Source organism: Vespa crabro, chromosome 20 (genome assembly GCF_910589235.1).
Source record: "Vespa crabro chromosome 20, iyVesCrab1.2, whole genome shotgun sequence".
In the NCBI taxonomy this organism is placed as follows: domain Eukaryota; kingdom Metazoa; phylum Arthropoda; class Insecta; order Hymenoptera; family Vespidae; genus Vespa; species Vespa crabro.
Window position 1 is genome coordinate 2,391,989 of NC_060974.1, and position 26,563 is coordinate 2,418,551.

Sequence of the window (26,563 nt, forward strand, 5' to 3'; positions counted from 1 at the left end):
AGGAAAAGAAAAGACTTGCGAAATTGTACAGTCCTATTTAATTTTTTCTTGTAAATTTGATAAGAGCATGCCTTTTGGATTCTTTAATACACAGTCTATTTACATGTAAACATTAGAAATATACATTGAGCTTGACAAAAACTCTATAATATCTTTAATAAATAATATAATATCTTTAAATAATAATATCCTACTACGACTTGCATATTTGAATTTTTTCAAATATAAAAAATGAAATGATATGATTAACAGAACGTTGAAAACTCACTTTTACGTCAGTGATTCCAACCTCAATTCGTAGTAACTTTAGAAATATAACTTTTGAAATGTAATACGCGATTGGTCAATGGAATTGCTTAAATTTTGACATCTTCCTGATTGGTGTATTTGAGTAACGCTTGTGGTAACGTATCGCCAGCTGTTGGTGTTACGTTTGTTTGAAAATCAAACGGCAACTGAAGTTTGTTGGTTTGCTTGGAAATCCGTTTGCTGCAATGCATGTACGATTGTAAATAATATTCGGATATTAAGTATAAGCGGGCACACGTCGTGTCTGAAGCCAGAAGATTATCAAGAACGACAAAAGTAAATTAGATTTATTTTATTTTTGTCGGAAAATTGTCTAATAAATAATGGCTACGATTCGAGTGCACGAGGATCAAGAAAACCGCATTGCCGATATCTTTCGTGGTAAAGAAAATATCGTTGTGCCCGCTCAAAATCAAGTCCTGCAACAAACAAAACGCGCGGTTTTGGGTGTTTTGCATAATAACTGCCATCGAATTGTTAAAACAGTATGTATTTTATTTGTGCCAATTTTTTTGTCATTTTCTTTTTCATCCCTATTCCCGGCATTATAACTGAAACATTTCAATCGATCTAATCAATAAAATTATGCAATTTCTCGCTAATCTTATTGCATAATTTATAATATAATTAAATGTTTTTCATTCCTAATCGAGTAATCTTTTTATACAGTTTTGTTAAATACATTTTATTCGACATTTAAGTTTTATGTTTGTTACTTGATCATTTGTAGGATATCTGCAAAGATGAAAAGCATCCAAAAGCAAAATCTATTGTGACAGTGCCATTTGAACCATTCAAAATTTATGAAGACAAAAAGGATGAACCTGCCTTTAAAGTTTATGAAGATAAATTGGAAGAAGAAACTTCTGTTGTACTTAGGGATTCGAAAGAGGAGAGAGAAATAGTAACAAAACAAGAAGTGACTGTTCAATCGGAACAAAAAAAGCCGAGGTTAGACATAAATTCGTTATCTATCAACGATCTGCCAATATTTTGCAACAATCTTCAAGAAATAATAAAAAGCAAGCAAGATGATGCTTTGCCGCAAGGTAGCCCAATGTCATTGGATAAATCTCTTTTGTTCCCGAATTCTTCGAATAAAGATAATAGAACAAATAAGGAATCATCCAGAGAACTTAGAATTAATTTCTTTGACGTAGAAGAATATAGGGCAGATATATATAGTTATTTACGTGTTGCAGAGGTACGTACAGTATTATTTAAAATATTAGAAAATATATATTATGATACATATATATATATATGTATATATCAAAATAATTCAGTATAGACTGAAAAATTTTGATATAGTTATGTACTTTTATATAGAGACAACATAGACCAAAACCTGGTTACATGAAAAAGCAGCCAGATATAACATATTTAATGAGGTTGATATTAGTAGACTGGCTTGTTGAAGTAGCAGAAGAATATCGATTACAAACAGAAACATTGTATTTGGCTGTTTCTTATATAGATAGATTCTTATCATATATGAGTGTCGTACGGGCAAAGTTGCAGCTCGTTGGTACTGCTGCTATGTTTATAGCTGCGTAAGTTTGATTAGAGTGGTGAAATGTTTTTATCTATTGTAAAAATAAGAGAAATGAATGTGTTTCTTTGTGTTATAGAAAATACGAAGAAATTTATCCACCAGATGTTGGTGAGTTTGTATATATTACGGATGATACATATACCAAGAAACAGGTATTGCGAATGGAACATTTGATTTTAAGGGTATTGTCTTTTGATCTTACTGTACCGACACCTTTGGCATTTCTTAAAGATTATTGCATTAGTAATAATCTGTCAGAAAAGATCAAATTTTTAGCAATGGTAAGTAATGATTATTATATTTAATAATTAAATCTCTATATAATCATAAAGTAATTTAAATCTGTATGAATTTTCAGTACTTGTGTGAATTATCTTTACTCGAAGCTGATCCATATCTGCAATATTTACCAAGTCATTTAGCTGCATCTGCAGTCGCACTTGCACGGCATACATTGCAAGAAGAAACATGGCCACATGAATTGGAATTATCAACAGGTTATAGCTTACATGAGCTTAAAGATTGTGTTTCTCACCTGAATAAAACATTTCATAATGCATCCAATATTCAGCAACAAGCAATACAAGAAAAATATAAAAGCAGCAAGTAAATACAAACAAGTAAAAACTATCGTTAAAGTTATACGCATTGTATTTTGTTCTTAATTTCTTATATTTCTTTCATTATGTTTTATAGATATGGACATGTAGCTCTTTTACTGCCACGTAGTTCTGAAGCTTTGGTGTATGAAGATGAAGAAAGTGCATAGAGAAATCTGTTAAAACAGTTTCACTGAATAATACTATAAACTTATACATAATTAACGAACCTCCCGTAATAAAGTCCACGTTCTGAAAAAGTTACAAGGAGGGAATAGGGCAAGACTGATTAACTATTCCACAAATGGAAATATCGATTGCTAGCATTATTTAATATGTTCGATTCGCGTACTCTTTCTCTCTTTTTCTTTCTCTCTGTTCTCTCCTCTCTCTTTTCTCTCTCTCTCTTTCTCTTTTTCTCTTTCTCTTTCTCCCTCTCTCTCTCTCTCTCTCTCTCTCTCTCTCTCTCTCTCTCTCTTTCTCTCTCTCTCTCTCTCTGCCTAAGCGAACATATTAACTTTACATATTCCATATTACGCCACTATGAATAATTGTTAACAATTGTGGCCAAACTTTAATGACTGTTTTCCGAGCTTCATCATTATATTAACGAGGAAGCTCCGCATTACGTTATCTAGAAATGGTATTTTTATAAGTGTTTTTTTTAGATAATTCTTAACCAAACGCACTTGCTATTCAAAATACGCATGTCCAAAATTTTATTGCCAGTGAACTGTAATAAGAATAAGAATTGTAAGAGTAATAACTGTATTTATTAAATGAACATTATATTATTTGATACATATTGTTGCAGTTGCAACATGTCATTTAAATATCTGTAAAATTTATTGCAACGCTAACAAATTTTCTATACTGTACAGTTATTTATTTACAATGCTATAAGTACTTTAACTCAGAATTTATATAATTTGCATGATTAAATTTTGACAAAAGGACGACTTCCGCATTTAGCTATGGATTTTTTCGTTCAGGTACTTTGTAGGTCATGTCTGTACAAAGAAAATCTTTTAATTGCATGATGTAATATATTACATATTACACACTTCAAATATTAATTAAATTATAACAGGATGATGACAGAATACTTTATGAAAGTATGACATCAAAATGTTTATTGAAATTAATGATATTTTGGACCAAAAATATGGTAATTTTACAATGTTATATTATATACAACATGATCTATGTAAACGTGTACTCGACATCTAAAACTGCCCAAGTATTCCCTTCAATGTGTATGTACAAACGGAAATCTGTGCTGTTATAAATTTGCAAGTAAAAACGTCAAATGATTTTATATTATCATAATAATACATTAAATTTTCTGTATGTAAAAATGAATCTCTTTCTACTCTATGCTATTTTAAATATCATTAATATTTGCACAAGTAAGAAACAGAATGATTTATGCAGTAATGTTATTGTACTTAAAAAAAAAAAAAAAAAAGAAAAAAAAGAAAAAAAAATGACAATGTTTTCACGATATATATACATATGAACATCGAAGTAAAATATTTTTATTATGTAATTAAAATGCAAAAATCATGCTTATATTTGGTCCAATATGCATAACTGCATATTCACATAACATTACGCAAGATGTCTACGTAGGTTATTTTCTGTATTTTATATATGAGACGCACATTTACTTATGCAACTGTTTGAATTAATTTTAACAGAATATGAGTTATATAATTCATATTCTATATTACTTCATTTGCTATTCATTTAATCAGTAGAAGATATTTAAAAATTGTATGATATTAACAAAATTCAATAAGAAGTGAAAATTTTATTTTTAAATAATTAATGTAAAGAAACAAGCGAAAAATTAGTGTGTAGAATTTTTCTTTTTTTTTTTTTTTATTTTTTTTTCTTTTTTTTTCTTTTTTTTTTCTTGTAAATTATTTGAAATAAGAAATTTTAAAAGCACTCTGTACTATTTCACATTGACGACGAATATATCTAATAATTTAGAGATCTAATTATTATTTTTGACTCTCTCTTTCTTTCTCTATCTCTTCACCTGTTTTTTTGTTTCAAATAATAGATATGTATTTATGTGAAATGAACAGTAACGCGATTAAATGGAAGAAATGTCCTTTTAATTAATTAACATGTGTACAATGGATATAAATATATATATATATATATATATATATATATATATATATATATATATATATATATCAGCTTGAATGTAAGACTCAATATAATAAATGACAAATATTAAAATAGAATTTATTTGCGAAAGGAGAAATAGTTATTGTTGATTTAAATAGAACATTTCTATAAGAGAGCTAAATAGATTTGGAACACAGTTAGGAAGTATATCAGATTCGTTACTTCTAATTTAATCAATTCTCATTCAAATATAAAAGAAACAATACAACGTCACCAATTATCAATTGATATTAGTGACTAGTTATTGCGTCCATCGACACTATGTAATGCAATTGTTTTTTTTATCAATTTATAAACATCTAAACAAAATAAATCATTTTAATACTTGTCGGAGAATAATTTTAATTTTTGGTTTATTTATTTATTTTTTATTTCCCTCTAACTTCACATAAATTTTAATGGTTTTATTTATCTATAATTTTTCAATACAACAATATTTATGCGATCATTCAGTACATTATAAAAATGATGATCTATATAAGAGATAATTATTTAGTTATGTCAGTTTGTATATTTTATCATAAAAAAAAAAAAAAGAAAAAAAATTGATTTCTCTTTGGAAGAATATATATGATTTTCCATCTTGAATTTTAGATTCAAAATAAATAAACATATTAAAACTTATATGTGTACACAAAGTATAATGATTATCTGTCTCTCGATGTTATTTTAATTATTATCACATGTCATAGTTTTTTATATATATATATAATTAGTTTACCATTTAAATGCAATAACAATCAATGTGATGACATTATCATTTGAAATATTCCATTATTCCTGTTACATTATAATAAAATACAAATTTTATATAGATAGACTTTTAATGATCTATCAAAGCAGACACTATCGCACCATACTTTAATCTATAGTTTATTACATATTATGTAAAATAAGTGTATATAAAATACATTGCTAACTATTTTTTCGCCAATCTTTATACAGAGGTAGTTTTAAGGCAGACGGTTTTCTACATTTATATCATTGTGTGATTCTTGTAATTACTATTATTTATAGCGGTACACAATTTATACTTATCTATTTTATCGAAACAAAACAAATTAGAATTTGAGTGAATTACAGTAGATATTGAATATATACATACATATATATATATATATATATATATATATATATATACATATACACATACATATACACTGTAATTTACCTAATATTATAATGATGTACCGGTTTCCGATAAAGTTCAAAGGCACTACCTCTTTGCTCCCTGCTTCCAGCTAAATCTAAACCATTAGGTTCTCTATTGTGAGTAGAATTACCAGAAGCATAAGTTTGGCTTCCACTTCCATGACTGTTATTATGATTGAAACCATTATGATTAATGTTGTTTCGATTATGCGTGGAACTGAGATTTATTTGACCAGCACTATTTGAATGAGAATGAGAAGTCACAGGAGGACTAGAGTGTGGATGAGTATGACTCAGGCTATGACTATGTATTGGCGGAGTTATGTGGCTGTGATTATGATGCGAATTTACTTGGTTATTTTCATTATGACGAGTGGGAGGTGGAATATTATAATAATACTGACTGTTGTTGCGTCTAACGTTGCTATTATTTTCTACCTAAAAGGAAGTAGAAAACTATAAGTTTTTATTATTATTATTATTTTTTTTTTTTTTTCATTTAATAATATCATAATATTGCAATACTCTCTCTTACTCCATTATGCACGTGTGAAGTGGCAATAGAATAACTTTTTGTGTGCTGATAAGCATTGCTTCCATTATTTCCATTGTTCCCATTATTACCATTATTTCCACTATTTTCATCTCCTACTAAAGTTGTTTGAGGTGGTCTGTAATTCTTGGGCTTTGGCGGTGGTATGGGTTTGTATGATCCTCCTGGCTTATTTTGTGGAATTGATATTGGTTTATAGTCTGTGGTCCTGCTATAATATACAAAGCAAAATTTCTAGCTTACTCAGGCGCAGAAAAAACAGGAAACTAAGTGATCAAGGATATTTGAATTTAAACTAAAGTATCTCTACTAGATATATATATTCTACAAGCTCTTCTTAATGGACGAGGTGTTCTTGCCACCATCCTACAGAAAAAAAATGTTCATATATATGTGTACACACACACACACACACACACAATCATATATATATATATATATATATATATATATATATATATATATATATATATATATATATAGTATGAATTAAAAGAAAACTTTTATACTAGAGAAATTTTCGCATTATTCCATGAAGAAATTTTTTGAAAAACGCATTATTCTCTTACCTATATTTGGCATAATCTGTTCTAGTAGCTTGAGGTTCTTGTGTAGCTACAGGTTGAGCTGTAGATCTTGTAAATCTGTATGGGTCATGGGCTCTGGCTGACATGCCACTACTTTTTAAGTCATCAGGTACATTCGGGCCTAAACGATTGGTCGATGTATTCAGATTAACACCAGCATAACTTGAATTTCCATTAGTATTATTATTATATGAATCATATGAAGACATACTATCGTAACTTCCCTATAAATATATATAAAGGTAACATGAATTTCAAAAGCACATTAATATCAATATCGAAGTAACTTACCGTTTTTGTTTGTGTCCTTTCAAGAGATGACGTAGCATTTACTTTATGAGGCGATGCATTTATATAATTTCCAACGTCCAAAACAGAATCAGTTTTATTAATGAGCCTTTCTTGCGTAGAACGTACCGTTCCCCGTGTTGTTTGATTTGTTGGTTTAATATTTCGATCGATCCGTGGTGGTAGATCCGGAGGACTATGATGTGGAGATCTAGGTTCGAATGAAGTACCGAGATATTCAGGAGAACCAGATTGATTACTCGTTTGTCCCGATAAAGAGAAACCATATTTGCTATCTCCAGCACCTCCTTGTGATCTTCTTTTATGTTGTTCAAAAGATTGCTAAAAAAATGTTTATAATTGCACAAATCCACATTTTTTACAATATAAGAAATATAAGAAACTTTGCACTTACTTGATAATTTGTAGAATATGGAGGAGGTGCGGTTGTATCGTCTTGGGTAGCAATACTTGGATCTGAACTACTTTTCAAGCGTATAGGTGGACCCAATGTCCCAGGAAGTGCTGGTGCAGGGCTTAATTCCAGATCACTCTCCGGAGAGGAAGCGTAGGAGAGGCGAGAAGTCATCGGGAATAGGAAATCATCCGAGAGGGCTTCTTCCGGCTACGATCATAGGACACAAAGGACAAAACATTACATGAACATTACATAAACATTACATGACGCATTCAGTGTATTTATACTAGCAAAATTTAATAGAATTATGGCAGGTATATAAACATAAAATGTATTTAGTCAATGAGTATATATATTTTGTTTTTTAGATAGTGCATTGTTAGTATTATATGATAACATATATTATAAATATTTTATAAACTTGTAAAATAAATTTTTTTGTAATATAATTTAATATTTAATATAAAAGAAATATATAATAATAATAATAATAATAATAATAATAATAATAATAATATTCTAAAAAAAAATTTTGTTTGAATTAAAATTACTTATAAATTATATATAATATTTTTTTGTTTGGATTTATAAAGTAATATTTATATATTACTTTCTATGTTCATAGTCAGAAAAAAAATACAAACATATCTACAAATATACAGGCTATTAATATATATATATTAATCTGTAATATAATAATGAAGATAGAGATTATGCAATGATTATGATCTATAAACATATACATAGATCAAATTTTATATTAATATATATTAGTTAATGAGAAAAATTTGGGCATTTCATGTTACATTAATAGTTTTTTGTTAAATTCATATTATATGGTTATTTTGTGATTGTGAGTAATGTATCATTAATTCAATATTCTCAATTTTTATAAGTACATGCTTGTTAAAGTTTAATTCTGATGTTATATAGTGTTCATGGCACATGAAGACACTGTATCCAATAATTTATATAAACGATTATAAACAAAGGCTTTAACATATTTCAACAAAGACTTAACGAAGAAATTTGTGTTAAAAGTTATTTATGTTATCTGAAGGGTATGTTTGGGCTTTATATGTAGCCGAAAAATTGCTCACGGATGACGTCTGAAGCATTGGGTAAGGACATAAGTGATGCATGATTTTCCATAAAAGAGGAATAACAATAAGGTGATAGAAAGGTATTATTCTTATTTTGATCATAGTATACTTTATCTTCAGGATGTGACATGAGAGGAGATTGCGGAGAATATGAATGATAAGGTGGAAGGTATAGATCTGACACCATATATCGGCTACATATTGGCTACAATCAATAGACTTATTATTTAAACACAGATCTTCTTGATCAAGTATATCTTCAATATAATAAATTTTTGAATCAATTTCATAAATATGCCCATTTCATAAAATTTGTCAATGTCAATTTTAATTTTTTAATTATAAATATATATATATATATATATATATATATATATATGTATTTATTTATTTATTTATTTATCCTTTATTATTAGTTTGATTTTAATAGTTGATTATATTATAAAAATGATGTTAATATATTTAAACATCATTTTTTTCTTATGATATATCTGACAATAACAAATATGAACATTTTGTTACAGAACAAAGATATAAATAATAATTAATATCAATTATTTGATGAAGAAAAAAAAAATTGCAAACATTAAATATTACCTTTGTTTGGCTCATCCATAAAGATCCCTGCTGCTGACGATCTATCAGTTCTCTGAGTTTTCGATACCAAGCTTCAGGAGTTGTAAGTGTGATAACAGCACTAAATATGTGTCCCCAAATTTTATCCAATTTCTGACATTGTTCTAAAAGTTTTTTGCTACTTTTGTGCGCTGATCTGTGGATATTAAAAGAGGAACGACATAATTAATACAAATATATATACATATATATATACATATATATACTTAGTTACTTAACAAACTTACTTGGGAATACCTGCTCTCATTTCTTTAATAACTTGTTTTGTTTCAGCTTTTAAAAATATCACAATAGGATAAAACTGAGCATAATTTAATCGATCTACAGCATTCGGAGTAATATCTAGAAGAGCATGTTTTCCTCTATCCATTACTTCTCTGATGGCACTCAAACGGATTATACCCGATGATTTAGTATTTTTATTACCGCTCTCTTCCATTTGACTTTCCATTTCTAAAAATGTAAGCATCTCTTAGGTCATTATGATGTACGACATGTATTATGAAAATTTCACGACTCACTTCGATTTACTCACGTGGGGAAGTAAATTTGTCGGGAAAATCCTTAAGTAATTTTTCCCTACCAAGATCAGCGACAGGGCCAAAAAGTACGACTGGTCTAACAAAACCAGGATGTCGTAGAATGACTCGTTCGTAAGCTGGAAATTTACTGACACTGTCGGAGAATACCACATCGTCCCAATGATCCTAAATAATTTAGAAAAAAAAAAAAAAAAAAAGAAAATGTTAGATAATATAAGATATTAGAGAAAAAAAAAGAAAAAAAAGATAATAATTGTAAGTTAATAGGTATCCTCACCCTTCCCAGAGATTTTGAACGTCTATGACTACTTCTTCTTCTCCTAAAGAAACTACCTCTGCTCTCGCTAGCGCTTAATTCCTTCTTCGTGGCATTGAATTGTGCAGTAGCAAGTTCCTCGGCGCGCGCTTTGTTTGGAATAATACCTTTCTGTACTTCTTGATTATTTCTTCCAATTCGGAATACCTGCCAAGAACCTACGACTCCATTATGAAGAGTGTCTACCACGTGAAAGACGTCACCACTGCGAAAACTCATTTCTCCCTTTTCAGGTTGTTCATAATGAAAATGTGTCCTGATAAAATATTAATATTTTTTCGTTATATACTATGTTCTCTCTCTCTTTTTCCCTTCTCTCCTTTCCCCCCATCTTTTTCTCATTTAACCCTAGTTATGCCTGTGAGATGTAGAAAACTAAATCAATTTTGAAATCAATTAAAAAAATTTTTGTGCATTGTATGTTTTATGAGAATTTTTTTTTCTATAGGACAGAATTGAAAAAACCAACTGATTTTATTATTTCCAAGGCTTCGAATAAAGAATATATAGTATTTATTTTTAGAATGAAAATTATTCATTCTTTATAAATGAGAACTATTCAAAGTGCCTAGGGTGCGCGCGCATCCTGCGCATCTTCTTGTAGCGCGTATGCCAATTGAAATTATTTTCAAGTGTGCAGAACTAGGGTTAAACATGTTTAAATTATTAAATAAATGACAGGACGTACTTAATGTGAAACGAATCACCTCTACCGGATGCAACTATTTGATCGTATTCCTGACGTCGATGCTGTACGATCAGATCGATTTGTTCTTGAAGACTAAGAAGAAACAATACCGCTTCCTCTCTGGTTACACCTTTCATGTCCATGTCATTTACCTATTTATAATCATTGCAACAAAATATCAATGTGAAATATATTAAATTCCTTTAAAATTCCATCGACGTTCCTTTTGCACTTACCTTTAAAATTTTGTCACCCGGTTGAAGACCTTGAAGAGAGGCCGGACTTCCAGCTTGAACCGCCGTTACAAAAACGCCAGTTTCATTTCCTCCGCACAATCGTACCCCTACTGAACCTTCCTTTTGGAAGGTAATGAATCGTGGATCCGGCCTAATTTCAAATAACATTTTCATTTCAGTTTATTTTATCATTTGTTTAATTCAATATTAACAAATATTAACACGATCTCTATATACGTAATAAAAAAACCTACATTGGCTGTTTCGTTCGTTGTGTAATAGAGTCCTCATCGTACATCTGCCTCCGGGAACTGTAATAATCTATAAAAATAAAAAAAAATAAAAAAAAAAAAGATATTTATACGATCGATAATTTTACATAGTTAGCATTTTTAAACGTTTAATTGTATACCTTCAGGTCTTGGAGGTGGTGGTCTAGGTGGATCTACTGTTGGTGTAGCTGGTAAATCCAATTGGCTCAAAGAAACGTCCATTAAAGGACCTCTTGAACGTCCCCTTGGAACCAGATTACTTTTATCTTCCAATGGTTGTCTTGTTGGTGGTGGAACGTACAAATTTTGACTGCTGTAACTCGCACCGGACAAATACTCGCCGCTATCAGTTTTAACTTGTTGTTGGACATGACAACACGAAGAATCTCTGGTAATAACGATGGACAAACGATCCTTACATTGATCCATTAACTTTCTTGCTTCCTTTAGACTCATATTATCAGCGGCAATACCGCTTATTCGCGTTAATATATCGCCAGGTTTAACTCCAATATTTTCTCGCGTAACCTCTTTTACGTACAATCGACAACCCAATACAATTCCAAAATCTACAAAGTTTAAAAGGGACAAAGTTTAAAAACGTTTCTTTTCAAACAAATCCTTTTTTACTTCGACAATTATAAAAGGTACACAATTTAACAAGCTCGTTATATCCTCTCTCTCTCTCTCTTTCTCTTTCTCTTTCTCTTACCATCTTTTTTATTATTACGCGTGAGCGTAAGTCGATGAGTTTGCGGAGCAGAATTGCCTTGGCAAGTTGATGAGTTCGACGAAGCTCTCCGTTTAACGACCAATAAAACGGTCGATCCAGAGTCCCGAAGAACTCGGACAGCTGCTCCATAATCGGCACCTTCTAACGATACTCCGTTTGCGGAAATGATGCGATCGTTTACCCTAAAAACACACAATCGATTTGTACTTATCATTCGTAACGTCAACCATCTTGTTCTTACTACTTATGGAAACTCGATTCGCCATAAAACGAGATAACATACTGTCGTAACAATTTCTAATGTAAAACGTCTCGTGCCGTACTCTACTTTCTATTTTACGTTTACGATCGTTATAATCTAATTAGAACTAGAGAGCTATACATAGATATATACATATAATCGATGAAACATTAATGCCCATATCGTTACATTTTGCAACGATAATAAGTGAAAATTATTTGGTGGGTTATTAGAAAAAAAAAAAAAAAAAGAAAGAAAAGAAAAAAAAAATGGCGTCCAATTGAATGCTTCATAGAACGATTAAGAGAAAGAAGACATTATAAACCGAGACCCTTGAGAAACGCTTTCTTTTTCTTTTTCTTTTCTTTGCTTTTCTTTCTTTTTTTTCTTTTTTCTTTTTTGCGTTCAAGATGAAAGATCATGGCGGAGAGTCGATGCTCTCCGGCTATAGACTGTATCTTTCTTTTGAGTTTTTCTCTTTCTCCCTCCTCCCCCCTTCTCTCTCTCTCTTTAAAAAACATTACTCACTGCAACTTTCCTTCCGCAGGTCCGGCCTTCAAAACGTCGGAGATTGCAATAGCTGGGTCACCATTGGTAAAATGTGGATTATCACGACCACCAGATACCGCGATACCAAAACCATATCCTGGTACTCTGGTAACGGTGACCTGATGTATCTCCCATCCTCTATCTCCGCTCTAATGAAGGAAAAAAAAAAAAAAAAAAAAAAAAAAGATCAAAGAAAATTTGTCGTATTTGATTATTATTATTATTATTATTATTATTATTATTATTATTATTATTATTATTATTATTATTATTATTATTGGTATTAAAAATTTCCACCTTATCTTGTAAATAACCATTAATACGATAAAAACATGAGGGTTTTATGATGGTGGTTGATAAAAGTGACTAAAAATACTAAACGTTGCAAAATATTAAAATCTCCGCGTCACAGACCGTTAAGCAGGAATAACGCGTTAAATTCGTGGGAATTATATCTTTTAGAATATCGCAAAAAAAAAAAAAAACTATACACTACGGTGGTGTGATTTACGAAGCGTTGAAAGGAGAGAGTCGTCATATATAATAAGATACTTTCTTCGAAGAAAAATTCAAAGCGTATCGTCTGTCAGACACAAGATGGGTCTTATATACTCTAAGAGTATATATATACATACATACATATATATATATATAATACTTTTCCTAGAATCCTATAGAACGTTGACAAGTATTCAGAACAGATCGTTGTCCTAGTTGGATATTTTTTTCTTTTTTCCTTTTTCTTTTTCTTTTTCCTCTTTTTTCCCTTCCAATCGCGGTACACATCGGTATGCTAATGGTTAAGAAAATTCCTTAAAAAGTTTCACGCATTGAAATAGCGGAGGTAGTACCATAGGCGTATATAGGTATAAGTACATAGGATAAGTCTCTTTCTAAATTGCAAACACGAAGGTTTTCTCCTACGCGAGTATTTACGATATGCGAGGAATGCGCAATGATTTACGTTAGCCCGCGAAAGAAACGATTATTTATTGATCAATATTGCCAATCGAACGGGATATCGTATTTCAATTTTTTTTTTTACATTTTTGTTAAATCAGAAGAAAAAAAAGAAAAAGAAAAAACAAGAAAACAAATAAATAGCATTATATCTTCGATATATTTCATTCTAAAACGATTCCTACATTAATAATTCGACATTAAAACCGTCGTTAGGATTTTATTATCGATATCATGCAACTTTATCATTATTACAAAAATAAAACGCTGTAGTAATTCGATTTATAATGCAAGTAATTAATTCTTGTTTAAAATTATCCATATAAAAAACAAATGTATTTGGAAAGACTAACGAAGGGACTCTCTTAACTTTTCTTTGTTTCTTCCCTACTCTAACCCCACTTTAAACTCGTAAACAATAGAGATCGGTCTCACGACGATCTTCTTTATTTTCTCCCCAACGTCCCTTTTAAATTAGTTAAAAATCTTTCTTATCCAATATTAAGATCATATTCTACAATTGTAATGTATTACATTATACGAAAAGAAAGAGGATGCATCTATCTATCTATCTCTATCTGTCTGTCTATCTATTTTGTTGAATGAAAAATATAAAATATTATAATCGATCTATCTCGATTAATCGACTGACTACCTGACTGTCCAATCCTGACGAAGATGTATGAAGGGCCGCCGGATGACTCGAGGAGGAAGAATTCAATGGTGATCCTGAATTTCCAACGTGACAATTCCCATTGGTACCACTTCCAATACCAACACCACTTTCGTTTCTATCCATCTTCGTTTATATATGTACGACGTGTAATTCGTAGAACTTGGATCGATACAACACAACGCACGAACAACAACGACGACAATGATGATGAAGACGACGACGACGACGATGACGACGACGACGACGACGACAACGACGATGACAATAATGATGATGTCAAAACGTTCTTACGAATGATCCAAGAAACATGATTAACCTCAAATACCCACAATCTAATTAATTCTTCCCCCACATGAACGCACACACAATATATCTCACCCACACGATCTTGTCATTATAACGAAATATATCCCATTTACTATTTTCTATCTTTCTTAATTTTCTTTTTAACAGAATTTTTTCTCGTTAAAAAGAAAAACAAAAAGGAACAAAAAAAAAAAAGAAAAGAAAAAAGAGATCACCAGCAATCGGACGAGATGGCACTTGTTGGAAAAAATTCCAAATTCCCGCGCATTTTCACGGTGCGCGTTTTGTCGAAATCGATTTTGTTTATTATTCGATAAGATCGATCTTTCTTTTTCTTTTTTTTCCCCCTTTAAAAAAAAAAAAAAAAAGAAAAGAAAGAAGATATTCACGCGAGAAAAATATTTTCGTCGTACTGATCTTTTCTTGAACTTTCACGAGAAAAATATCGTACTCTTGAACGTGTAAACGCACGAAGAGATGAAATACTTTTCAAGGACACTACTATTGCGATTCAAGTTTATTCCTTATTCCCTCTCGAGGCTGCTAATTGATCCTGTTTTTTCTCGATTCGCGAACCGAGCACACACACAACACATAATACACGCGCGCATTAACACACAACCTCATGAATATTTCTTCTCCTTCTTTTGTTTTTATCTCTCGAATAAAATATATATATATATATATATAATTTATATAATATATATATATATGTAGGAATGAAGAAACTCCGTGTCCAGAGAACACTCTCGTTTGCCTTGATACTAATCACATTCGTTCTATAGTTTTCTTAACTTTTAATAATATATTCTCGTTCATCCATTTTCTTCTTTTTCTTTTTTGTTTTTCTCTTTTCTTTTCTTTTCTCTTCTTCCAAATTAATTCCGTGAATGTACGTGAGTAGCGTGCGTATATCTTCGATCTTCCGTCTTTTCCGTCGTTTTTTTTGTCGGTCCTCTTCTTAAATGATTCTTTCTTTCTTTTTCTGTTTTCCTTTTTTTCTTTTTTTTTTTTACCACGATATTTAAGAAATTTCAATGGAAAAGAAAGAAAGAAGAAAAAAAATTAAAGCTACGTACAAGGAAAAATTCTTCGGGTCTTCAAATTCTCTCAATCTTTTTCAAAAAGTTCGATCATCATACATAGTAGAATAAATCATTCCGGTTCATTGATCCTCGTTGTCATCCACCAGCATCATCATCATCATCACTAACACCACCACTACCATCACCATCACCCCTCCCTCCCTCCCTCTGCTGCACTTTCTTCCAAATCGTTTTCTTTATCTTTCTTTCTTTTTTTCTCACACAGATAATATAAACAGACGCACATACACACGCGTACACGCTCTGTCTCTCTCTCTCTCTCTCTTTTTCTATCACTTAGTTTTTTATTTATTTTAATTCCTTTTGTTTCTCTTTTCTTTCTCCCCTTTTTTTTCTTCTTCAAAAGATTTTCTATCTATTAGTTTCTCTAACACTAACTCGTTTCACTCTCGACATCATAACATATATATATATATATATATATAGAGAGAGAGAGAAAAAGAGTGATAGAGAAAGATCGAGCTTCTAATCGAAAATCTCTTTCTTTGCGATCGAATAAAAAAAAAAAAAAATAATAATAATAACAAAAAAAAGAGATACAGACTTGTTCTAAGATGGTCTTCTTCGAAAGTTCGATGTGTTTATGTCGGTCTTGCCGAAGGAAACGTTCGAGAGATCTGTATCTCCTCTTCCACGCTTCATCTCCAAAGGAAGAGATATAGTACGAAGGAGTCAACGATACGAGAGAGAGAGAGGAAGGAGAAGGAGGAAGGGAGAGAGGGAGAGAGATAGATAGAGACGAAGAAACAGAGAGGGAGTGTGTATGTAAGAGAGAAAGAGAGTGAGAGAGAGAGAGAGATCGTGTGGCCACTGTCACGAAAAATCACGAATGCGTTTCTTGCTTTCTCTCTCTCTTTTTTTCTTTTTCCAAACTCCTCGTTTTTCTTTAATTTTTAATCGGAGATCACTTTGAAATAAAACACTTTTTCTTTTCGAGCGAATAACTTGTGAAAAGAAGTAATAATAGTAGTAGTAGAGTAATAGTAATAGTAATAGTAGTAGTAGTAGTAGTAATAGTGTAGTAGAAGAAGAAGAAGAAGACGATGAAGAAGAATAAGAGGTGAAGGTGGAGGTGGTGGTAATGTTGGTGGTGGTGGTGGTGGTGGCGGAGGAAGAGAAGAAGAAGAAGAAGAAGAAGAAGGAAGGTAAAGGACGTCCTTTCGGGATAAGGAATCCTGGTTATACAAGCCGTGTCTTGCTTCTTCTATCGGCTGGTAGACTGGTCGTAGCAGGTCGGTTGGAGAAGGACGAGGTCGGGGTATAGGGAAAGAGAAGGCACACAGATATACCACTGTGTGCGTTTAATACTCTTGAAAGAGAAGAGAGAGAGAGAGAGAGAGGGAAAGAAAAAGAGAAACGAGAGAAACGAGAAAGCACGATATGCGGGATATGCCGGAGGAGAAGAGAAAAGAAGAGAAAAGAAAAAGAGAAAGGGTGGGGGGTGAGAGTGAGAGAGAGCAACACCGGTTTTGCTTGCTTCAACTTGTCCGTAGTTGGCAAGACTGCAGATAGAGGTCGGTACCTTCGAAATAGCTTTCTTCTTTGTCGTCGTCGTCGTCGTCGTCGTCGTGCTCGTCGTTCTCGTCGTATAAATGTATGTATGTATGTATGTATGGTACGTATTAATGTATTGAAAAAGTGTTTAACGCACACCAGGTTAATATGAAAGACGTTAACTCTCTGAATATGACACACCTTACACCACCAGCTGGAATGCTCTTCTCCGATGTCGTGTACTTAGGTGTGTCCCTTCCGTGTCTCTCTCTCTGTCCTTTTTTTTTTTTTTTTTTTTTTTTATATCCTTTCAATCGTCTCCAACTTTATCTTTTTATTATTTTCATATATATGATCCTCTTCATAATTGATTTCTTTTTCGAATCGTATCAGGGAATTATTGCGTTCTCGTCCCATCGATATGTATGCGTATCACTTTTTTCTCTTTCGACGATCATCGAAAATAAATCGAAATATTCCTAAGAGAAATCTTTAAGAAGAATTTTTTTTACTCACAAAGATTTTTTTTCTCTCTCTCTCTCTTTCTCTCTATCTCTTTCTTTATCTCCCTCTCTCTCTCTCTCTCTCTCTCTCTCTCTCTCTCTCTCTCTTGTACTCTTCTACCTGCTGTTTCCTGTTTCACAGATCTCAACGTATTATACCTCGAAGGAAAATCCATTTGGAATACATAGAGAGGTTTGTTTCTTGGGATACGGCATGGAATGCATACGCGCCGATCCTTCCAAAGTGATGATTCACGCGGTCTCTCTCGTCAGAACGGTAGAAAGGGAGAATGGGGAAACTACAAGAGAGTGGGCCGTTTAAATCACGTTGTCCGTAACTAAACTGGAATTCTCTCGCAGGTTTTACGAACTCGTAGTCTATTACATGTATACGTTTTGCAAGATAGGAAACAACTAAAAGGGACGGACGAGGATGGAGAATATTGAAAATTTTTCACGACATAGAGAAAACCATTGAACACCTGATGAGGAAAAAGGAAAGAAGTGTCCTTAGAAGGTCGATGCGTGGGTATTTTAGATGAACTCAGATCTTTTCGCAGGTAGTTTTTATTGTAAGCCGTTCGCAGGTAAACGAATTTATTGCAGCAGGTAGTTCTTCCTCTCCTGTTGCAGGTAAAATGATCTAAGGTAACACGAGAAGCTTTGCTTGGAGATTCTCCTTTTTCAATATGGCTTCTTTTAGACCTATGCGATTCTTTTGTTTTTTTAATCTTTCATCTACCATGGACAGAAAGTCTAGTAGAGTAAGCATAGATAAGTAGAATGACAATTTTTATTATTATTGTTTTTATTAAATGTCTCTTTGTCTAAAATATCAATATATAAAAAAGTTCTCTATTTCCTTGTCTGAGAGTAATATGGGTAATATAAAAATTCTAAATTGTATCATTAATTTTTTTTATTTATTATTTTATAAAATAAGGAAAAACAATCCATAGCTTACTCGATAAGGGACGGGTTTGGAAGGGCTATGACTTAGGGGATTTAGAAAGTTCCTTGAAGAATTCAGACTGGACGTGGTTATGATGTTCGAAAGGGGGCGTGGTTAGTAAAGGGCGTGTCCCGATGGGCGTGGCCGTGAAATCTGATCTATGAGGTTTTGAGTGAAGCGTAGCTTGTGTGGTAGTTCAGAAGGGGTGTGTCTTAGGAAGGTTGAAAGGGCGTGTTCTGGAAGTTCGAAAGGGCAGGCTGTTCAGAGAACATGTTTACAGTTGAGGAAATCTGTTCTTTTTTTACATATAGTAAGACACACCCCTCTCCCAATCCAGTAAATCACGCCCCCTTCATCTCTCCAATAAGCTACGCTCCTTTCAAGCTCCTGCTGTAAGCAACGCCCTTTTGCCCACCCCAATAACCTACGTCTTTACGTTAAATATAATAATTTTTTTTATCCTCATATTATTCTTAAATGAAGGGGAAGAAACTTGAAATTCAAGATCTGAAATTTCATTTCTTTGATCTCGTTTCTTGAAAAGAACATTGTATAGTAAATTATAATAACAAAAACTGATCCGGAGGACACATTTATCCTGTTTGATTTTTTTTTTATTCTACTGATTTCCATATTCCATATTCGTGTATTCGTTTTATAATAGAACAGTAATATTAATTGTTCTGATAGGTTTCATTAAGTTTTGTCAATCATTCCAAAATTAAGATAATAAATAAAGTGAATAAATACATTATAATCATAGCAAATATCTTGCAGTATTTACAAGGCCAAATATCTCTGTGTTGCACGTTTGCGGATCTTGCTTTTAGCTGTCGTAAGAATATAAATGCGAATGAGCGATTGTTTTTATCAGTTCTAAATGTATATGAAAGAAATGATATACTCTTTGCATCCTGCATAATCGTATCGATTATTCATGCTAAGAGAATAATTGATTAATATTTGCATGTCTTTATGATTTGTCCAATGTATGTAATTATGTAAAATTTTTCTTTCTCTTTTTTTTTTTATTAATAAGCTTCTTAACTCGTGCTAAATTATGCGTTTTTAAAAATTTCTTTTTAATGCTATTAATCACAATTGTATTTCTTATACAATTTTACGTAAGATTGATTACATTGATTGGTCATTAAATTTGAATCGAAATAAGCATATTTATTTAATAATATAATACAATTTTTTCCTCGGTAGTCTTTAGAAGAAAAATTTCTCTAATCCAACATGCATCGTGTATGATAAACTAATTAGAAGTGACATAAATTGGAACTATTCTTTACCTCTAAGTGTCACAAGAATGCGGATGTGGGGAAAGCCATAATCAGCTTATTTCACAAGGTGTACGAGAGCATCAGGAAAGAAACCTTTTATTTATGTGTAAAATTACGTTCTAGGGTCAACATAAACTATGACATATAAATCTGCTATTTTGACGTTTATAATAGTATCAATATCTCTCTCAGGATTTATATTATATAAAAATGTAAGAAAATTTTCATTATTCTCAATCAAAGTAATGAAAATGAATAAAAAGAAAAAAAAAAAAGAAAGAAAAGTTTTTTTTATTAAAATTACTTCCTTACTTATTAATCTCTAAAAAAAAAAAAAAATATTTGCTAACTTTATTATACATAATCATTTAGAAAAACGCTATAATATTCATTGTCAAGATGATAATGAGACTTTTCCCTCATTATAAGAACATTTCTCAAGAATAAAGAACGAAGGAAGCTTCTTATAATGCGTCTAATTAACTTCTACTCTATTAAATTACGAGTTTCCTCGTATGTGTATATCCAATTAACCATTATCTTACAAAGTTAACGTCAAATATGTAAGAAAGCAAAGGAAACGAGAAAATTGATCGGTTCATGTCAGAAATCCTTAAATAGTAGATCCTGGCCCATAAAAATTTGCGAAACGACATAATTTAAAACTATCGATCGAAATATTATATTAATTATCTAACAAATAAAAAAAAAAAAAAAGAAAAAAAAAAAGAAAAAAAAGTAAAAAACATTTAATTTTTGATACATACCATGCGTTTCCGTCGAGCTCGTTTTGAGATCCTTTTACTGTCGCCAAATAAAAAATCATCATTGGGAAAATGGTGCAATCCGTTGTACGTTTTCCCAACAGTTTTTTTCTTCGTTATAACTTTTCTCTTTCTCTTGGATATCTCACGTCGTTTTCTTTTGTTTCGAAACAATTTGCCAAAAATTTTCATGACTTATTTTTAGCTAACACAATTTTTAAAACATACAAGTAACGTTGATGTAACAACACTGATCTTCGCTCGGGTATGTTATTCATGGCGTAGTTGAAACCAAGTTGGATTACCATACGCGTTTGGGGGCGGTTTCGATCATGGCTTATCGTACGTTGCCTGCTGTGTATATCAGATTAGTCCGCTTGTTGAATCTTCCATGTAATTCTATTTTCATCAGTATCGGATATTAAATTAATCAACCAAACACGAAGCCGTAGTGTAAAGCTGTTGGACACTATGATAGTAATTGTGTGTATATATATATATATGTTCTTTTTAATTTCGAAGATACAAAATACAAATTCAAAGATATATTAAAAAATTAATGTAACTTAATATGATGTCAAATAGATTTTCATATGAATACTACTATGTAATGCATCGGGTTAAATTTATGTTATTTACAATTAAAAATTAATAAATATATAAATAATATATGAACAATCATCACATATGTTAACTAATAACACTTGATCCCAATAATTGTTTTTACATTCACTTTTAAAGAACGCATAGTTCAATGAACGTTACTACTACCTTAAGTGGTAGACTTACGATCGATCGGGCGAATTAAAAATTAAAAGTTACGTCTTTGAAAAGAAAAAGCGAATATCATTCGTGTGTAAAAATATCGCGAAGAGACTAACACTAAACACATCGTTCTTCTCGTGCAAACACGAGAATCAAAATAACAAAGAAGACGTTGCTTGTATTAGAAGCCTTAGATGGTACTACAATCGCTCATGAATGGTGTCCCTACCCTCGTTCTCTAAACATTTCCTTATTCTACTTTATTCGAGTTTTTCAAAAACCTAAAAGTAGATATTATTTTTAATGATATTGTTTCTCTCTCTCTTTTTTTTTTTTTTTTTTTTTTTTTTTTTATATTTTACAAACATTTTAATTCTCATAACAATGCAAATTTAGATGAGAATGTTTTTTCTACGATAAAGGTCTAGACTTTGGAAGAATAGAGAAGTAAAGAAATAAATACATAAATGTCTACTTGAAATGAACAACAGTACAAATAACGTTAGATAAGATTATACGATAGAATGATTAATATTGTTAACACAATCTACGTTTCCATAGTATATTATACATATTCATAATGATTACACATTATGTGCTTATAAGTTTTTAAATAATCAGATACATATTACATAGAGATTTGATATATAGAAAATAATTCTTTAATATATAAATTCTTCGTTCGTATATTTATATAAATTTTATTTTTTCATATTATATAAAGAAATAAAACATAAATTTTTTTTCTTTTAAAATATAGATCTAAAAGAAAAATCTTGCATTTATTTTTTTAAATATATTGAATATTTTGCAAAACAAATAAGCACATTGTCTTAGATCTTATTTAATTAAATATCACAGACCCTCTCTCTCTCTCTCTCTCTCTCTCTCTCTCTTTCTCTCTCTCTCTTTATGGAAAAGAAAAAAGAATATTTGAGATAAAAGCGTAAGAAGAGAAGAAGAGAGTATCTTCTCTCGACTCTGAATTGAATTGACTGCGTGCGACGATACAAATAAACGTAATGTGTAAATCTTTGAGATAAGGTACTACCATTGGTGAGGGCAAAGAACATGCAGCTTGTAAGTTTCTGACAGTTTGTTCTGACTCTTAAAAGACGGCTATCTCAAATAAACGGGCCGAAGTAGAAAAGTTAAAGTTCCTTCGATGACAAAACGTTTTCATTGTTTGGCAAATTGATTATGGATCCGAATAAGAAGGAGGACGTTAATACTTGGTGCTCAAAGACTGAACCATTTTTAGGATATAACAATGAAAATCCTGTAAAGAATCAGAATAACGAAGAGACAGTTCAAACTTCTCAAGAGGGAAAAAAACTTTTTCAATATATCATTACCTTGAGCGGTGAGTTTTTAATTGACAATAAAATTATAGAAAAAGTTTTACCTTTTTTCCTGAAATTGATAACTTTCATAAAAAAGAAAAAAAAGAGAAAATAGTTACTTATTGATGAAATATTACTTTATAATTGCTTGGGGGAAAAAAAAAAGAAAAAAAAAAAAAAAAGAAAAAGGAAAAAACAACTGATTTGTATGGCGGTCGATAAATACTTATAAGTGATTTTCACCCGGTTCATTCTGGATTTATGCAGCCAATAAAGATACCTTCGCACTTCTTCTTTGCGAACTATAGTAAACTCTATTAGAGATAATATATCATGTAGTATGATTAATTTTCTCCGGTTCCTAGATGAGATCGTATATTAAAAACTTATCTTTGTTATCGAAATGTTTCGAGCCTAAAACTACTTCATCCAGATAGTCTTGCATACATATACATATATATATATATATATATATATATATATATATATATAATTGTCCTATTTTCTTTAATATTTCTCTCACGTACACAAACACACACACGTACATTAACGATTAAATATAAAAATATGAATATTTTTTTACATGGCATTCATTATTTCCAGCCAGTCTAATTGGTATGCAAAGTGGTATGACATTAGGATGGACATCACCAATTTTACCATTTCTCAGCTCGAAAAGATCCTTTATTCCTCAGCTAACGGAAGATGAAACCTCTTGGATAACATCGTTATTAGCTTTGGGAGCGATATTAGGAGCGGTGCCAGCCGGAAAAATAGCCGATTATTTTGGTAGAAAGTTAGCAATGGCATTAACAGCTATACCCTTTCTGATATCATGGATTACATTAATCTTCTCAAGAAATATTATTGGTGTATATGTGGCCCGTTTCGTTGGTGGCATTGGTTCTGGTGCTGCTTGTGTTTTGGTACCAGTTTATATCGGTGAAATAGCTCAAGCATCGATCAGAGGAATGCTTGGTACATTTTTTCCACTTTTATTTTCATTCGGCATTGTTTTCTCTTATGTGATGGGTGCCTATCTTTCTTACACGATTTTCAATGTGTCATGTTGTTTTGTATTGACTATATTCCTCGTGATCATTGTGTTCCTTCCGGAATCACCGATGTGGTTGGTACACCAAGAGAAAAAATCACAGGCTGTCAAGGTCCTCAAGATATTACGTGGTGTTAATTATGACGTTAAAGAAGAAATATCGACGTTGCAAGACGAGGCTGATAGATTAGAAGCTAAAAGAGGAGGTATAATGGATCTTATCGGTACAAAAGCTGGACGAAAAGCATTCAGTACATGTCTTGGTCTAATGTGGTTCCAACAGATGTCTGGGATAGATGCTGTATTATTTTATACAGTTAGAATATTTCAAAATGCCGGTAGTACGATCGAACCATTCGTCGCTACTATCGTTATTGGCCTAATTGAGGTCATAATGACGATTTGTGTTGTACTGATCATTGACAGGTGAGAATATTATCTCTACGTTATAATAAAATTTAAGATACAAATTAAGAGACTTTAACAAGATCTTTTTATATGTCAGTGTGTGTGTGTGTGTGTGTGTGTGTGTGTTATCATTTAAATGATTCGTAAAATGTCTGTTATTTTTGTTTTCACCTTTTTTGCTTTTTCATTAGATTCGGAAGGAAACCATTATTGATAATATCTGGCGTAGCAATGACTCTATGTCTCGGTGTCCTTGGATATTATTTTAAAATAAAAACCGACGGTAAAGATATACTTTTTCTTGGTTGGGTACCATTGACGTGTCTTTCCTTATTCAATGTCGTATTCTCAATCGGCTACGGATCGGTACCATTCGCAATGATAAGCGAACTTTTTCCACCTGAGACTAAGGGAGTAGCCAGTAGCATCTCTATTATGGTACATTGGAGTCTGGTATTTGCCGTGACTAAGCTCTTTCCAAAGATGGAAAACGTTCTGGGAGAAGCTACGACGTTTTGGACCTTCGCTTGTTTCACTGCGTTGTCCGCGGCCTTCGCCTTCTTTTTTGTCCCTGAAACGAAAGGGAAGACTCTTCAGGATATTCAAAAAAAACTGGAACGAAAGCGTAAGCTGATCAAAGACGTACAGTCTGTCTGAGGAGTCTCACTCTCATTCTCTCTCTCTCTCTCTTTCCCTCTTTCTCTCTCTTTTCCCTCCCTCTCTCTCTCTCTCTCTCTCTCTCTCTCTCTCTCTGTCTCTCTCTTTCTTTCTTTCTCATATGGAATTTTATCTCGATTATTATATGTACTAGCGCTTTACGCTCGACAAACGAAGAAAAACGTGATATACAATTTGTCACTGATTAAACGTTTTATGTTCGTTTGAAAAAAAAAGAAAAAAGAAATAATTAAAAAAGAGAATTTGCTTGTAACGATATTAGCTTATTCTTAGTAAAGCGCTTATAAAGGAGAGATATATTTTTTTTTTTCTTTCTGTATGTACAACTCCATTTTCTTGACTAAGTTCTTTTTATTTCTGTTTTTATTTTGCGATTGATTTAATTCGTATTACTTTATTATTACACTTTCTATATTTCATTCGATTTTTAATATAATAGATAAACATTCCTATGTATTATTTGTTTCAATAATATTCAAGAATTTCATATCAAGATATATATATATATATATATATATATATATATATATATATATATATATATATATCTTCATTATTTTTACAAAGATACTGATCTAATTTCTTTCTCTTTCTCTCTTTCTCTCTCTTATTAATTAATATTATAAAAGAATATATGATACAGAGCGTTATATGATGCACGTCATTGTATGTAATCTCTCGACAAAAATAACTTTGTTGTACATAAGCAGCTACATGTAAGAGTCACAAAGATTATAATTAATTAGAATAGAAGATAGAGCAATATTATTTATAATATTGTAAGATTACGTAAAGACATAATATATGTATATATTCATGTATATGTATATATATATATATATATATATATATATATATATATATTATAACCGATTTAATTACATACACATAAAATTACATCTGAAGCTATAAAAAAAGCTAGATTGCTTAAATAAATAAATAAATAAATAAAAGAAGAAATAAATTTAGTGCACGTATGTATGTAGATTGAAATCGGATATATCGTTTATAAAGGTAAATATCTTATCTATTTATAATAAAATTAATTTTATTAACGAACAATCGATAAATGTATTACTAGAAAAAAATAAAAAGAGAAACGACAATAATAATAATAATAATAATAATAATAACAATAGTAATAATAATAATAATAAATTTTTTTAACGGATCGAAAGAGAAGAGGCAATTATAAATGACCTTGAAAAATGCGTTGCGTATTGCGGTATAATAAATCAAACTTCTACACAAACACTTTTTTTAACAATGCTGGCTATTTCTTA

General features: G+C 31.2%; 3 protein-coding genes and 1 long non-coding RNA gene across 9 annotated transcripts; 3 read left to right on the forward strand and 1 right to left on the reverse strand.

Annotated features, from left to right (window-relative positions):
* The first annotated feature begins 431 nt into the window (after positions 1-431).
* Positions 432-5,013, forward strand: LOC124431126 (cyclin-A2). Its single transcript, XM_046978604.1, has 6 exons — positions 432-794; positions 1,040-1,513; positions 1,639-1,862; positions 1,941-2,145; positions 2,223-2,470; positions 2,561-5,013. The coding sequence occupies exons 1-6, from the start codon at positions 633-635 to the stop codon at positions 2,631-2,633; spliced, it is 1,386 nt and encodes a 461-aa protein (XP_046834560.1). The 5' UTR covers positions 432-632; the 3' UTR covers positions 2,634-5,013.
* LOC124431123 (tight junction protein ZO-2) lies at positions 2,899-21,294 on the reverse strand. 6 transcript variants are annotated; one of them, XM_046978597.1, is made up of 17 exons: positions 21,036-21,293; positions 12,962-13,131; positions 12,172-12,374; positions 11,600-12,028; positions 11,442-11,508; positions 11,188-11,338; positions 10,952-11,103; positions 10,225-10,519; positions 9,941-10,112; positions 9,633-9,858; positions 9,367-9,541; positions 7,664-7,873; positions 7,252-7,590; positions 7,172-7,184; positions 6,943-7,081; positions 6,356-6,584; positions 2,899-6,258 (listed from the first exon to the last, which is right to left on the reverse strand). In XM_046978597.1, the coding sequence occupies exons 1-17, from the start codon at positions 21,222-21,224 to the stop codon at positions 5,836-5,838; spliced, it is 3,582 nt and encodes a 1,193-aa protein (XP_046834553.1). In that variant the 5' UTR covers positions 21,225-21,293; the 3' UTR covers positions 2,899-5,835. The 6 variants fall into 6 exon arrangements, with proteins under 6 accessions (XP_046834553.1, XP_046834551.1, XP_046834550.1 ...); XM_046978595.1 differs by having other exon boundaries at positions 6,356-6,581; positions 6,943-7,184; positions 21,036-21,294; XM_046978594.1 differs by having other exon boundaries at positions 6,943-7,184; positions 21,036-21,292.
* LOC124431130 lies at positions 16,714-20,531 on the forward strand. The gene is made up of 3 exons (XR_006943916.1): positions 16,714-17,624; positions 18,170-18,357; positions 18,435-20,531. It is a non-coding gene; the product is annotated as an uncharacterized LOC124431130 (long non-coding RNA).
* A 1,494-nt stretch (positions 21,295-22,788) lies between the features above and the next one.
* On the forward strand, positions 22,789-25,764 carry LOC124431011 (facilitated trehalose transporter Tret1-2 homolog). The gene is made up of 3 exons (XM_046978361.1): positions 22,789-23,160; positions 23,744-24,620; positions 24,794-25,764. Exons 1-3 carry the CDS (start codon positions 22,998-23,000, stop codon positions 25,257-25,259), a joined length of 1,506 nt encoding a protein of 501 aa, XP_046834317.1. The 5' UTR covers positions 22,789-22,997; the 3' UTR covers positions 25,260-25,764.
* Positions 25,765-26,563: the final 799 nt, after the last annotated feature.